The sequence below is a fragment of the Mustela erminea genome, chromosome 4 (assembly GCF_009829155.1).
Source record: "Mustela erminea isolate mMusErm1 chromosome 4, mMusErm1.Pri, whole genome shotgun sequence".
NCBI lineage: Eukaryota > Metazoa > Chordata > Mammalia > Carnivora > Mustelidae > Mustela > Mustela erminea.
In genome coordinates this window covers 91,456,688-91,471,530 of record NC_045617.1, presented here as the reverse complement: position 1 = coordinate 91,471,530, position 14,843 = coordinate 91,456,688, and the positions used below count along the sequence as shown (strand labels likewise).

Sequence of the window (14,843 nt, the reverse complement as noted above, 5' to 3'; positions counted from 1 at the left end):
CCTAACAGAATATTCAGTAAACCAAATCCAGCAACATCTAAAAAGGGTTAGGGTTAGGGTTAGGGTAAACCCCATGACCAAATGGGGTTTATCCCACAAATGGAAGATTGGTTTAAATTTAGAAAATACTTTGTATAATACATCATAAAGGTCATAAATCACATGATCATCTCAGTAAATGTAGAAAAATTATTTGAAAAAAATTCAAAAGTCTTTAATGAGAGGAATGCTAAAAAAACCGAGATGGGAACTTTCTCAACTTGGTAAAGGTCATTGCTATGAATGGAATGTTTGTATCCTCCCAGAATTGGTATTTTGCAGCCCAGTCCCCAACGTGATGGTATTTTGAGGTAGAGCCTTTGGAAAGCAATTAAGTCATGAGGGAGGGGCCTTCATGAATGGGATTTGTGCCCTTCAAAGAAGAGACACAGGAGAGTTTGCTTTTGCTTTCTGCCATATGAGGATAGGAGAAGACAGTCCATCTGCAAACCAGGAAGCAGGCTCTCATCAGATACCAAGTGTGCCAGCACCTAATCTTGAATTTTCCAGACTCTAGAATTGTGAGAAATAAGTATTTGTTTTAAGCCATCCCATCTGTGATATATTTAAATATTTATTATTGTCTGTGCTGTAAATAGACCAGGACAGCCATTTATGGAAAACCCATAGTTCCTATCATACTTAATTGTGAAAAATTGGATGCTTTCACCCTAAGATATTTGGATTTTCTTTACCTGGTATCTGCACATGTATTTTATCACTTAAAAAAATAATAATTTATTTCTTTCTCCCTAACCCACACTGATATTAATGCATTAAACTATTGTAATATTATACTCCTTCTTGATCTTTTGCAATAATTTTTTAAAGTTATGTTTTGCTTCTAGATAAGTATGGTAGTTTTACCTCTTAAGAGAAAAAGTGTAAGATCTTGTCCTTTTATGCTTCAAATACATTGCCACAATAAAATACATAATATTCTCTCCTTTTAATTTCAGATCTCAGTCTTGATGTTTTTTATTTAAGTGTTTTTATTTATTTTCTGAATTAGGCTTGCTATAGCAGGATTCTTTTTCTTTTCTTTTTTCTTGTTTCTTATTATGTTACGTTAGTCACCATACAGTAAGTCATTAGTTTTTGATGTCGTGTTCCAAGAGTCATTGTTTGCGTATAACACCCAGTGCTCCATGCAATTCATGCCCTCCTTAAGAGCAGAGATGCCCTTCAACAGAAGAATGGGTAAAGAAGATGTGCTCCATATATACAGGATGCTTTTTCTAAATATGCGAGGACTCTTTTTTTTTTTTTTTAAGGAATTTTAACAGTCCCTTTGCAGTTACTATGTGGATTGACAATTTGGTGTTTTATTGTCTCAACTTTACTCATGACATGAGTAAATGATTTAATTCTGCGTGGCTTGTGCTTTTGTTTCAGATGCAAAGATTCTCCCTTTAAAGACTATTTTGAGAGAACTCCCAATTCTGAATTTCACATGTAGTATTTGATACATGTAGTGATTAGTGTTGATGTAAACCTGTTAAGCACATTTTGTTCCTTCCCTTATGTTCATGAAGACAAACTGAGTGGCAGCAATAATGCGAACAAAAGACAGAAGATCGCCCAAGACTTTCTCAACTCTATTGACCAAACAGGAGAACTCCTGGCAATGTTTGAAGATGATGAGATCGATGAAGTTAAGCAAGAAAGAATGGAGGTATGGTACACTCTTCTCCTTCTTATGTAATAGAAAACCTACTGCAGTGCTTATGCTATGTGGTTCTATTATGTTCTTTAATTGTTATCTGAATTGCCCAGAACAGGGTTTGCATGTCTGAAGGCGCCCGGAGTCGCCCTGTACGGGTGTCCATTTCTGCCTTCAGCCAAGACTTTGGGAGTCTGTTTCTCTCTTTCCTCCTCTAAATACAAGTAGATTTCCCTAAGCTTCCTGCTAGGCCTAACTTCTACTGATACTATTTTATTCCAAACTTATTTTTTGTTCCAAATCATCCATTTATCTTGTGGGCAAAGGTAATTTCCCCACTTTCGTGTTGGCACGTGGCATGAAGAGCTATCTTTCAGACTCTGAATGGACTAACTAGCTGAGGTAGTATCCAGGGCAAGTACGTGCTTTCCAGCCCCGTAACACAAAGTTAGTGCCATGGGTTTGGGTTCCCTGGACATGTTTTCACAATACATGTGAAAATTGTGTGCTTTCTGTTTGCCTAGGCTATCTATTCATAAAATTACTGTTTCCTTAAATACTTATTCAGACATAAAAATGACTGATTTTATTTGAGTGCCTTCCAAAATAAAAAGCATTATTCTTATTGTCCTTATTATAATACTTCTACAGTTTAAAAAAAAAAAAATCTCCATTATCCCCTTCTCTTTAAATGGGGCAAGAGAGGTAATTCCAGAACTCCAAAAAGACCATGCTAATAATCTCTATGCATGCTAAAAATATAATTATTTCATGTTAAATTCTGGAGGAAGTCCAATAGACATGCATGCTTTGTAAACTTTAACAACCTTCTTTAAAGAATTAGTATGGTTAGATCATGAACTGTGATCTAAAGGCAATGGTCTCTTTAGGTATCAATTACCTTAAAAATGTGTGGTTATCTTGGTTTGGGGCAACTGCAAATGGTTTTAGTTGAACTTCGCCGTGGGCCAAAATCATGCTAAGTTGTCCAAAGCAGATGATAAACATATATTTCTGATGTCATTATGGCCTAAACAGGATATGATCGTTTAGTGGCATGGTTTCACTTATGATGCATTATACAGAGAGCAAATATTATTTATGCTTTTTTAAAAAAACATTTTTATATTAAACTAATGGGCATTAAGAAAGATTCATGGAGGAAGGACTATATGTGAAACATTAATGAAATAGAACAAGTAGCTTTTCAATGTTAATGGTAAAATCTCTGTCAACCAAGCCCGCTGCCTGGAAGGGCATTCCACAATCAGGAAGAAGAGAAGAAATGGAGCATGCTGTAGCACTAAGCTAATAATAACAGGCTACCATAGGCTTGGAAAAATGATGAGTCAGGAAGGTACAAGTTAAAGTCAATAAAATATCCGGAAAGGCAGGAGAGGAAAAGCATGGGAACTGATGCAGTTTATATACCTCCTCCCTGCAGTTATATATTACACAGTGGTCACCAGGATAATAAAATAGCAATAGTTGGTGAAAATGGTTACAACGCAGTAAGCTTCATCTATGTAATAAAAATCAGATTGGCAGGTCTTTAAGCTTTATATCATAACTAAAATCTTCTCCAAGCAAGAGAACAGAGAGCAGTTTTGAGATTCTACTCATCCAAATAACAGAGTTTAACTGAATAAAAAGTGCTGAACTTAGACGTAACTGTAGACAGTAGAAAGTGGGACTGTTAAGAGCATCGGCCTTGCCTGCTTCTAATTTGACAGGTTATAGTTTCAAGCGTAAACCACAACGGCAGCAGTCCATATGAAACCACTTTGGACTTGCAGACTGCAATCTCTGCTTTTCAAGTGCAGGGGGGTAATCAGTCCTGGCATCACTCCGTGATTTCATTTTTCTCTAAGCATCACTTACTGTTGCAGAAATTTTGTTTGCTACCTCCTTCCCAAGAATGTATGAAAATGGTATAGGCCTACCAACAAAGCTTATTATTGTTTTGCTTTCTTCCTTTTTTTCTTAAATGTGATTTAGAAGAGAAAAAAATTTTATAGACATAAAAACCCACTTGGGATCCTAGCTTTTTCTCAAAACGTTGAGCAAGCATACAAGAAAAAATGAGTTCTTTCCTGTTGTTTTTAGGTGATTTCTGTGTGTTCCTGGCTTTTTTTTTTTTTTTTTTTGAGGTCATAATTTGCTTCATCATTATTAAAGATTATATGACTTGAGATATAAAAAGTCTAGATTTTTACTTCCATTTCTACTTGCCTATCCTTCATCATGACAGTTAGCTAACTAACTCTTGCCCTATTTTAGTTTTCCTCCAGCACCAAATTTTTAACACGGGTATATATGTATTGTAGAGATCTATGATCCATTGCCTCTGAAGATACTTACAAATTATCAAATAAAGATTAGAATAATGTTCAAAATTACCTTTGAGGGTTAGGGAAGAGCAGATTTGGTAAACATAATAAAAAACATTTGAATGCTCACAACTTCTCTTGTGTTCCTCCACTTAACCCCCATGCCAGAATGACACAGGTGTGTTTTACTGTTAATCCTGTTTCTTACATTCTAATTTTTTGAGCATCAATCAATTAAATGTGACTGTGTCGACCAAAGGCCAAGAGGGTGGCACAAAAACTGCAAATAGCTTTGGTTTTTCTGTTTTTTAAAAGATTTTATTTGTTTACTTAAGAGAGAGCATGAGCAGGGGCAGAAGCAGAGGGAGAGGGAGAAGCAGACTCATCACTGAGCACAGAGCCCAAAGTGGGGCTTGATCCCAGGACCCTGAGGTTATGACCTGAGCCAAAGTCAGACACTTACCATACTGAGCCACCCAGTTGCCCCATCTTTGGGTTTTCTTAACAGAGTGACTATGGTCACTCAGAGCTCTACTGTGAAGGAACCTGAGAAGCTCAAGTTTATCATCAATCAAGGAAAATACCTAGTCTAATAAACTACTAGGTTTATGAGGGGGATGTAAAGAATAAATGTGTAAAAAGTTGGGTGAACTCTACCTTCTGACTAATCCTCAACCTGAGGATTAAAATTTCTTGTTTAAAAGTAAACAAGAAAGCAAAATTAGAGCCTACCAGAGAGACAAGCCTTTAAATAAAATAGGGTACTAAAACCTCAAAGGCCTGTTACTGTAATCTAGAAATAAAGCAGAGTAGAATACATAAAGTTTAAGGTCTCTTAAAAATGTTTGTAATTGGCTTACAATTGAATAACATTCCAGGTGGCCATCTGAATTTAACTTAAAGTGATTGGCCATAGATTTAAAACACAAAATTTCTCATAAAAGCTGAATGATTGGAGAAATCAGGTTCACATTCAGTTGTGCGCCAAGCATAATGAGGTTATGATCCCTAGGGAAGTTGAAACTCAGTGTTATTGTTTGTGGAGCTAAGTATACTGGAAAATTCACTGAAGAAGCCAGAGACATGGATTGCTGTAGACGTTCTCCATCTTCTCATTTTGAAGTCTGTTCTTTCTACCATTCCCCTTCTCTATTATTATTATTTTTTAATTATAATAGTAAAATAAAATGCCTCTAAGACTAAGTTTTCAAAAATATCTTAGATAAGATTCATCATAAAAGGGGGCACCTGGGTGGCTCAGTGGGTTAAAGCCTCTGCCTTCGGCTCAGGTCATGGTCCCAGGGTCCTGGGATTGAGTCCCTTATCAGGCTCTCTGCTCAGCAGGGAGCCTGCTTCCTCCTCTCTCTCTCTGCCTGCCTCTCTGCCTACTTGTGATCTCTCTCTGTCAAATAAATAAATAAAATCTTAAAAAAAAAAAAGATAAAAGAAAAAAGGCTAACCCTAGTAAGATAAATGTTTACAAATATGAAAAAAAAATACAAACATTGAGTTTAAAAATGAGGCCCAGAGAAAATTTTAAAATTTAAGTGTACATGAGATTAAGATGCAGAGTTTATGTACTGGAAAGATATAGTTTATGTATGTACATACAGATGGTATATATAGAAATGCATATATCTTTACATGCATACTATTATGCCTATGTATGTATATTCTGTAAGAATAGAAATATAGTGATAGTCAATTTTTTTCATATAAAAGTAAAAGAACAATCAGAGGTATATCCGACAAACTCAGATCCTAATAATAGCAATTACTACTTCAGAAAAAAAGAATATTAAAGAGGAAAGGCTTTAAAAGACAACAATGTCAGTAATTTTGTGTTACTAAGTGATGCTGCCTGTGGTGAAGAGAGTAAGTACAAAATGTTAATCATCAAATTCCAGAGAGGTGAAATACACAAACTAAAAGCTTCCAGTAATGGGGGAGATGTCAGAAAAATGCATTTGTTGAGCCTGAGACACACTATTCTCAGTCCTTAGCAGATTGACTTGGGGAAAAAATTTTAATAATAAAAATTTAAGTTTATCTATAGATGTATATAAACATTTTTAAACAAGCAGCAGTTTTAAAATCTTATTCAGCTAACTCTAAGGATTCCACAGTGCTCTTTAGGGAAAGTGAGGAAAAGTTTGTTGAGTCTCTAGCCTCCCTTCTCTGCCCACACTTCCCTCAGTCAGAAGAACTTCTCTGACTTACTGGATCTGCATATCATTGGTAAAGAAGGGGTTTCATTATTTTTTTTCCATCAAAAATCATTATAAAACATCACTGGAGTCTTTCTGTCTCTCAAGGTCAACAGATTTCAAAAACGTACAAATCGATAGAGCCCATTACCTTCCCAGAGCAAAAAAAGAAAACCTACAAGTAGTAAGAAAAGTTAAACATAAAAAACCCTAATTGACTGAAAATATAAAAAGAAGAAACCAACAACTAATAGGAGCAGCTAATGGACCCACAACAGATTAAAAATTACTACCATTGACTCTTTGGGTAATAAGAACACTAAGAATAGTCCACGTAAAAATTACAAAATTCGGACAAAACTTTACTTAAAACATAGGCAACTTTTTAGCTTTTAAGCCTTTGTTAAATTAGGAAAAATGAAAATAAATGATTCAACTAAAATTAGAAATTTTACATTAAGGGGCTTGTGGGTGGCTCAGTCAGTTACATGTCCAACTCTTGATTTCAGCTCAGATCATGATCTCAGGGTCATGAGATTGAGCCCTGCGTGGGGCTCCATGCTGAGTGTAGAGTCTGCTTAAAATTTTCTCTCTCCCTTTCCCTTGGCCCTTACCCCACCACTCCTGAACGCATTCTCTCTCTCTTTCTTAAAAAAAAAAAAAAAAAAAAGTACTCACTTCAGCAGTACATATAATAAAAAGAAAAAAGTTTTACATCAAAAAGAGAAAACAGGAAAAATGAAAATACAAAAATAAACACATAAACTTAGAAAACAAATAATTACAATCTAAGAACCCTTTGCAAAAATAAGAACAAAATGGTGGAATGAATCTGTAATAAGTCTCAATAAGTAAAATGAAAAGATAGCTGCTAAAATTAGCAAGGCATGGGGATCTAGCCATAGACTGGAGAAATCAATTCACATATAATTCTGTTACTAACATATTTGAAAAGCCTGATGGAATGAGTATCTTCCTAAGAAAACATAAATGATTAGTTTTACTCAACAGATCGTAGAAAACTTGGATAGATCAGTAAACTTGGAAGACATGCTCAATGTTTTTAAAGAATTATGTCCTCAAAAGTCTATGAATCCAAAATGGCTTATGGAAAAGCTCTTTCAAACATTCATAAAACAGTTCATTACCATTGCTTTATAAGCTATGTCAGGGTAAAGAAAGTAAGGAAAACTCCTTACGTTTTACAAAGTATCATAATATAATCTCATTTATGAAAATGGATGCAGGGGTGCCTTAGTGACTCAGATGTTAAGTTCAGTCGTTAAGTCCAGTCATTAAGTCCCAGGATCCTGGGATCGAGCCCCATGTTGGGCTCCCTGCTCAGCAGGAAGCCTATTTCTCCCTCTACCACTCTCCCTGCTTGTGTTCCCTTTCTCACTGTCTCTCTTTCTCTGTCAAATAAATAAATAAAATCTTCAAAGAAAGGAAGAAAGAAATGAAGGAAATGGATGCAGGAATCTTATATAATATTAGCAATTTTGATTAGCAGTATCTATAATAAGAAATGTGCCATGACCGAATAAGATTTTTTTCGTGAATTTAAGCATGCTTAATATTGGAAAATACATTAATGTTATATACCCAATAACTAAGTCAGAGGAAAGCAACCATATACTTTAGGAGGTATTAGACAGGAGCACGTGGGTGGCTCAGTCAGTTAAGTGTTTGCCTTTGGCTCAAATCATGATCTCAGAGTCCTGGGATCAAGCCACACATCAGGCTCCCTGCTCAGTGGGGAGCCTTCCTCTGCTTCTCCCTCTCCCTCTGCCCCTCCACCTACTTGTGCTCTGTTTTTCTGTCTCTATCAAATAAATAAATAAAATCTTAAAATTAAGTTTTAAAAAGACATTGGACAAAATTAACTTCCTATTCTTTTTAGAAATTCTCAATGAACTAGAAATAAAAAAGTACCTCCATATCAATATAAAGACTACCTCACTCCACTGAATAGACATCATTATAGTTTGAAAAATATAAACAGAGTTCCATTAAATTCTAAAATGCCCATACTATCATTTTCACTTGCCAGAGTTCAGAAAACATTAGCCAGTGCAATAAAAGGCATAGCTATTGGTAAGAGACAAAATTTATCATTATGTATAGATAATATAATTTTTATTATTCATCCTTGAGAATCAATACAAAAGCTATTAGAACCAGTTACTGCCTTCATTAAATCATATAGATACTTTAAAAATCAGTAGTTTCCCCCATACTTCAATAAGAGTTGATAAAAATGAGAAAGACAATCTCAATCAAAATAACACAAGGATGAAGTTTATTTGGAGGGGAACTTCATATTAACAAGAAATGTAAGAGAATATGAAAGTAATATTTAATAAAGTATTGAAATATGAGGAGTGCGTAAGTGAAGAAATACTGTGTTCCTAGATACAAACATGGAATATTATAAATATATACATTGTACCCAAATTAGTTTATTAGCTTAATGTAACCTCAACAAAACTCTGAGCAGAATTTTTTTTAAAACTCTCAAATGATATTAAGGGTTATTTTAAGTGATAAAAAAAAAAGATAAGCAAAGAAATTTTCATTAAAGAAGTGTAGAGGGCTGGGGCGCCTGGGTGGCTCAGTCGGTTAAGCATCTGCCTTTGGCTCAGGTCAAGATCTCAGAGTCCTGGGATCAAGTCCCACACGGGCTCCCTGCTCAGTGGGAAGCCTGCTTCTCCCTTTCTCTCTCTCTCTCTAAAATAAATAAATAAAATGTCAAAGAAAAAAAAAAGAGTAGAGGGCAGAGTTCAGTTTATCCTACCAGATATAACATTTCATAAAACTACTGTCATCAAAATAGTGTGGTACTGGTGTAAAACCCAATAAGCATACCAACAAATAGAATACGTGACATAAATGTAGAGAGCATAATTTAGTGATGATAAAGGTAACTTTAGAAATTAATGGGAGAAAGACACCAAACAGTTGGATAACATTTGGGGAAAAAAAATAGTTAATTCCTAACCTTATACTTACATGAGAATAAATTCAGGTGGGTTGAAACAATAGGTTTGAAAAGTAAAGCCATTTTAAAAAAATAGAAATAAAGACTGGTAAATATCCATTTGGGGATGTGGAAGGATTTTCCAGCCTTTTGTTTTCTAAACAAGCTTTTAAAGAACTGCTCCTCAAGATGTTAACAGGTGCGCTGTTGGGAATGGGGATGGGGAAGTGGTCTATTTTCAAACTAGTTTGTGAAATCCTACACTAAGAAATTGAAGAGATTCCTTTTAAGACCTTCCAGAGGTTTTTGTATGCAAATATATATTGTGAATTTTTCAGCAATGGAAATAGAATCTATTAAAGTTTTCTGGAAAGAAGGGGGGAGGAGTCAAGATGGTGGAGAAGTAGCAGGCTGAGACTACATCAGCTAGCAGGAGATCAGCTAGATAGCTTATCTAAAGATTGCAAACACCTGCAAATCCATCGGCAGATCGAAGAGAAGAAGAACAGCAATTCTGGAAACAGAAAAACAACCACTTTCTGAAAGGTAGGACCGGCAGAGAAGTGAATCCAAAGCAACGGGAAGATAGACCCCGGGGGGAGGGGCCAGCTCCCGGCAAGCGGCAGAGCAACGGAGCACAAAATCAGGACTTTTAAAAGTCTGTTCCGCTGAGGGACATCGCTCCAGAGGCTAAACCAGGGAGAAGCCCACGCGGGGTCAGCGTGGCCTCAGGTCCCGCAGGGTCACAGAAGGTTCGGGGGTGTCTGAGTGTCGCAGAGCTTGCGGGTATTGGAACGGGAAAGCCGGCTACAGAGACAGAGCCGACAGTAAGATCACAGCTCGGGGTTACCTTGAACCGGTCGCAGGCTCGGTGAGCTCGGAGCGCAGCCGGAGGTCAGGCAGACGGGAGTAACTGGGCGCTGTTCTCTGAGGGCGCACTGAGAAGTGGGGCCCCGGGCTCTCGGCTCCTCCGGGCTGGAGACCAGGAGGCTGCCATTTGTATTCCCATCTTCCGGAACTCTACGGAAAGCGCTCAGGGAACAAAAGCTTCTGAAAGCAAACCTGATCGGATTACTCAGCCCTGCCCCTGGTAAGGGCAGTACAATTCCGCCTGGGGCAAAGACACTTGAGATTCACTACACCAGGCCCCTCCCCCAGAAGATCAACAAGAAATCCAGCCAAGACCAAGTTCACCTACCAAGGAGTGCGGTTTCAATACCAAGGAGAGCAGCAGAATTCCAGAGGAGGAGAAAGCAAAGCATGGAACTCATGGCTTTCTCCCTGTGGTTTTTTGTTTTTTTTTCTTTTTCCCCTGTGATTTTTTTAGTCTTACAGTTAATTTAATTTTTTTCTTTTTCATTTTTTATTCTTCTTCTGCTAAAATTTTTTTAACGTTTACCCTTTTCTTTTTTAATGTTTTTTAACTAGTTTATCTAATATATATGTATTTTTTCCTTTTTATTTTTTTCTTTATTCGTTTTCTTTTTTTAATTCTTTTCTTTTTTTTTTTTTCTTTCTTTCTTTTTGAACCTCTTTTTATCCCCTTTCTCCCCCCTCACGATTTGGGATCTCTTCTGATTTGGTTAAAGCATATTTTCCTGGGGTTGTTGCCACCCTTTTAGTATTTTACTTGCTCCTTCACATACTCTTATCTGGACAAAATGACAAGGCGGAAAAATTCACGACAAAAAAAAGAACAAGAGGCAGTACCGAAGGCTAGGAACCTAATCAATACAGACATTGGTAATATGTCAGATCTAGAGTTCAGAATGACAATTCTCAAGGTTCTAGCCGGGCTCGAAAAAGGTATGGAAGATATTAGAGAAACCCTCTCGGGAGATATAAAAGCACTTTCTGGAGAAATAAAAGAACTAAAATCTAACCAAGTTGAAATCAAACAAGCTATTCATGAGGTGCAATCAAAAATGGAGGCTCTCACTGCTAGGATAAATGAGGCAGAAGAAAGAATTAGTGATATAGAAGACCAAATGACAGAGAATAAAGAAAGAAGCTGAGCAAAAGAGGGACAAACAGCTACTGGACCACAAGGGGAGAATTCGAGAGAAGTGACACCATAAGACGAAACAACATTAGAATAATTGGGATTCCAGAAGAAGAAGAAAGAGAGAGGGGAGCAGAAGGTATACTGGAAAGAATTATTGGGGAGAATTTCCCCAATATGGCAAAGGGAACGAGCATCAAAATTCAGGAGGTTCAGAGAACGCCCCTCAAAATCAATAAGAATAGGCCCACACCCCGTCACCTAATAGTAAAATTTACAAGTCTTAGTGACAAAGAGAAAATCCTGAAAGCAGCTCGGGAAAAAAGTCTGTAACATACAATGGTAAAAATATTAGATTGGCAGCTGACTTATCCACAGAGACCTGGCAGGCCAGAAAGAGCTGGCATGATATTTTCAGAGCACTAAACAAGAAAAACATGCAGCCAAGAATACTATATCCAGCTAGGCTATCATTGAAAATAGAAGGAGAAATTAATAGCTTACAGGGCAAACAAAAACTGAAAGAATTTGCAAACACCAAACCAGCTCTACAGGAAATATTGAAAGGGGTCCTCTAAGCAAAGAGAGAGCCTACAAGTGGTAGATCAGTAAGGAATAGAGACAATATACAGTAACAGTCACCTTACAGGCAATACAATGGCACTAAATTGATATCTCTCAATAGTTACCCTGAATGTTAATGGGCTAAATGCCCCAATCAAAAGACACAGGGTATCAGAATGGATAAAAAAACAAAACCCATCTATATGTTGCCTCCAAGAAACTCATTTTAAGCCCGAAGACACCTCCAGATTTAAAGTGAGGGGGTGGAAAAGAATTTACCATGCTAATGGACATCAGAAGAAAGCAGGAGTGGCAATCCTTATATCAGATCAATTAGATTTTAAGCCAAAGACTATAATAAGCGATGAGGAAGGACACTATATCATACTCAAAGTGTCTGTTCAACAAGATGATCTAACAATCTTAAATATCTATGCCCCCAACGTGGGAGCAGCCAACTATATAAACAAAACTATAATAACAAAATCAAAGAAACACATCAACAATAATACAATAATAGTAGGGGACTTTAACACTCCCCTCACTGAAACGGACAGATCATCCAAGCAAAAGATCAGCAAGGAAATAAAGGCCTAAACGACACACTGGACCAGATGGACATCACAGATATATTCAGAACATTTCATCCCAAAGCAACAGAATACACATTCTTCTCTAGTGCACATGGAACATTCTCCAGAATAGATCACATCCTCGGTCCTAAATCAGGACTCAACTGGTATCAAAAGATTGGGATCATTCCCTGCATATTTTCAGACCGCAATGCTCTGAAGCTAGAACTCAACCACAAAAGGAAGTTTGGAAAGAACCCAAATACATGGAGACTAAACAGCATCCTTCTAAAGAATGAATGGGTCAACCGGTAAATTAAAGAAGAATTGAAAAAAATCATGGAAACAAATGATAATGAAAATACAACGGTTCAAACTCTGTGGGACTCAACAAAGGCAGTCCTGAGAGGAAAATATATAGCGGTACAAGCCTTCCTCAAGAAACAAGAAAGGTCTCAGGTACACAACCTAACCCTACACCTAAAGGAGCTGGAGAAAGAACAAGAAAGAAACCCTAAGCCCAGCAGGAGAAGAGAAATCATAAAGATCAGAGCAGAAATCAATGAAATAGAAACCAAAAAGTCAATAGAGCAAATCAACGAAACTAGGAGCTGGTTCTTTGAAAGAATTAATAAAATTGATAAGCCCCTGGCCAGACTTATCAAAAAGAAAAGAGAAAGGACCCAAATAAATAAAATCATGAATGAAAGAGGAGAGATCACAACTAACACCAAAGAAATACAAACTATTATAAGAACATACCATGAGCAACGCTATGCCAACAAATTTGACAATCTGAAAGAAGTGGATGCATTCCTAGAAACATATAAACTACCAAAACTGAACCAGGAAGAAGTAGAAAGCCTGAACAGACCCATAACCAGTAAGGAGATTGAAACAGTCATTAAAAATCTCCAAACAAACAAAAGCCCAGGGCCAGATGGCTTCCCGGGGGAATTCTACCAAACATTTAAAGAAGAACTAATTCCTATTCTCCTGAAACTGTTCCAAAAAATAGAAATGGAAGGAAAACTTCCAAACTCATTTTATGAGGCCAGCATCACCTTGATCCCAAAACCAGACAAGGATCCCACCAAAAAAGAGAGCTATAGACCAATATCCTTGATGAACACAGATGCGAAAATTCTCACCAAAATACTAGCCAATAGGATTCAACAGTACATTAAAGGATTATTCACCACGACCAAGTGGGATTTATTCCAGGGCTGCAAGGTTGGTTCAACATCTGCAAATCAGTCAATGTGATACAACACATCAATGAAAGATCAAGAGCCATATGATACTCTCAGTAGATGCTGAAAAAGCATTTGACAAAGTACAGCATCCCTTCCTGATCAAAACTCTTCAAAGTGTAGGGATAGAGGGCCCATACCTCAATATCATCAAAGCCATCTATGAAAAACCCACCGCAAATATCATTCTCAGTGGAGAAAAACTAAAAGCTTTTCCGCTAAGGTCAGGAACGTGGCAGGGATGTCCATTATCACCACTGCTATTCAACATAGTACTAGAAGTCCTAGCCTCAGCAATCAGACAAAAAAAGGAAATTAAAGGCATACAAATCGGCAAAGAAGAAGTCAAATTATCACTCTCCGCAGATGATATGATACTGTTTGTGGAAAACCCAAAAGACTCCACTCCAAAACTGCTAGAACTTGTACAGGAATTCAGTAAAGTGTCAGGATATAAAATCAATGCACAGAAATCAGTTGCATTTCTCTACACCAACAACAAGACAGAAGAAAGAGAAATTAAGGAGTCAATCCCATTTACAATTGCACCCCAAACCATAAGATACCTAGGAATAAACCTAACCAAAGAGGCACAGGATCTATACTCAGAAAACTATAAAGTACTCATGAAAGAAATTGAGGAAGGCACAAAGAAATGGAAAACTGTTCCATGCTCCTGGATTGGAAGAATAAATATTGTGAAAATGTCTATGCTACCTAAAGCAATCTACACATTTAATGCAATTCCTATCAAAGTACCATCCTTCTTTTTCAAAGAAATGGAACAAATAATTCTCAACTTTATATGGAACCAGAAAAGACCTCGAATAGCCAAAGGGATATTGAAAAAGAAAGCCAAAGTTGGTGGCATCACAATTCCGGACTTCAAGCTCTATTACAAATCTGTCATCATCAAGACAGCATGGTACTGGCACAAAAACAGACACATAGATCAATGGAACAGAATAGAGAGCCCTGAAATAGACGCTCAATTCTATGGTCAACTAATCTTCGACAAAGCAGGAAATAATGTCCAATGGAAAAAAGACAGCTTCTTCAATAAATGGTGTTGGGAAAATTGGACAGCCACATGCAGAAAAATGAAATTGGACCATTTCCTTACACCACACACGAAAATAGACTCAAAATGGATGAAGGACCTCGGTGTGAGAAAGGAATCCATCAAAATCCTTGAGGAGAACACAGGCAGCAACCCCTTCAACCTCAGCCGCAGCA

The 14,843-nt window shown here is 37.0% G+C and overlaps 1 protein-coding gene across 3 annotated transcripts in view; it reads left to right on the top strand.

Moving 5' to 3' along the window:
- The window catches only part of SUPT3H (SPT3 homolog, SAGA and STAGA complex component), a 560,098-nt gene that overhangs the window by 379,260 nt on the left and 165,995 nt on the right, over positions 1 to 14,843 (top strand). For all 3 annotated transcript variants that reach the window (XM_032340149.1, XM_032340151.1, XM_032340148.1), the window contains exon 6: positions 1,575 to 1,714. In XM_032340149.1, coding sequence (XP_032196040.1) covers positions 1,575 to 1,714 — 140 coding nt within the window. The remainder of the gene's footprint in view (positions 1 to 1,574; positions 1,715 to 14,843) is intronic.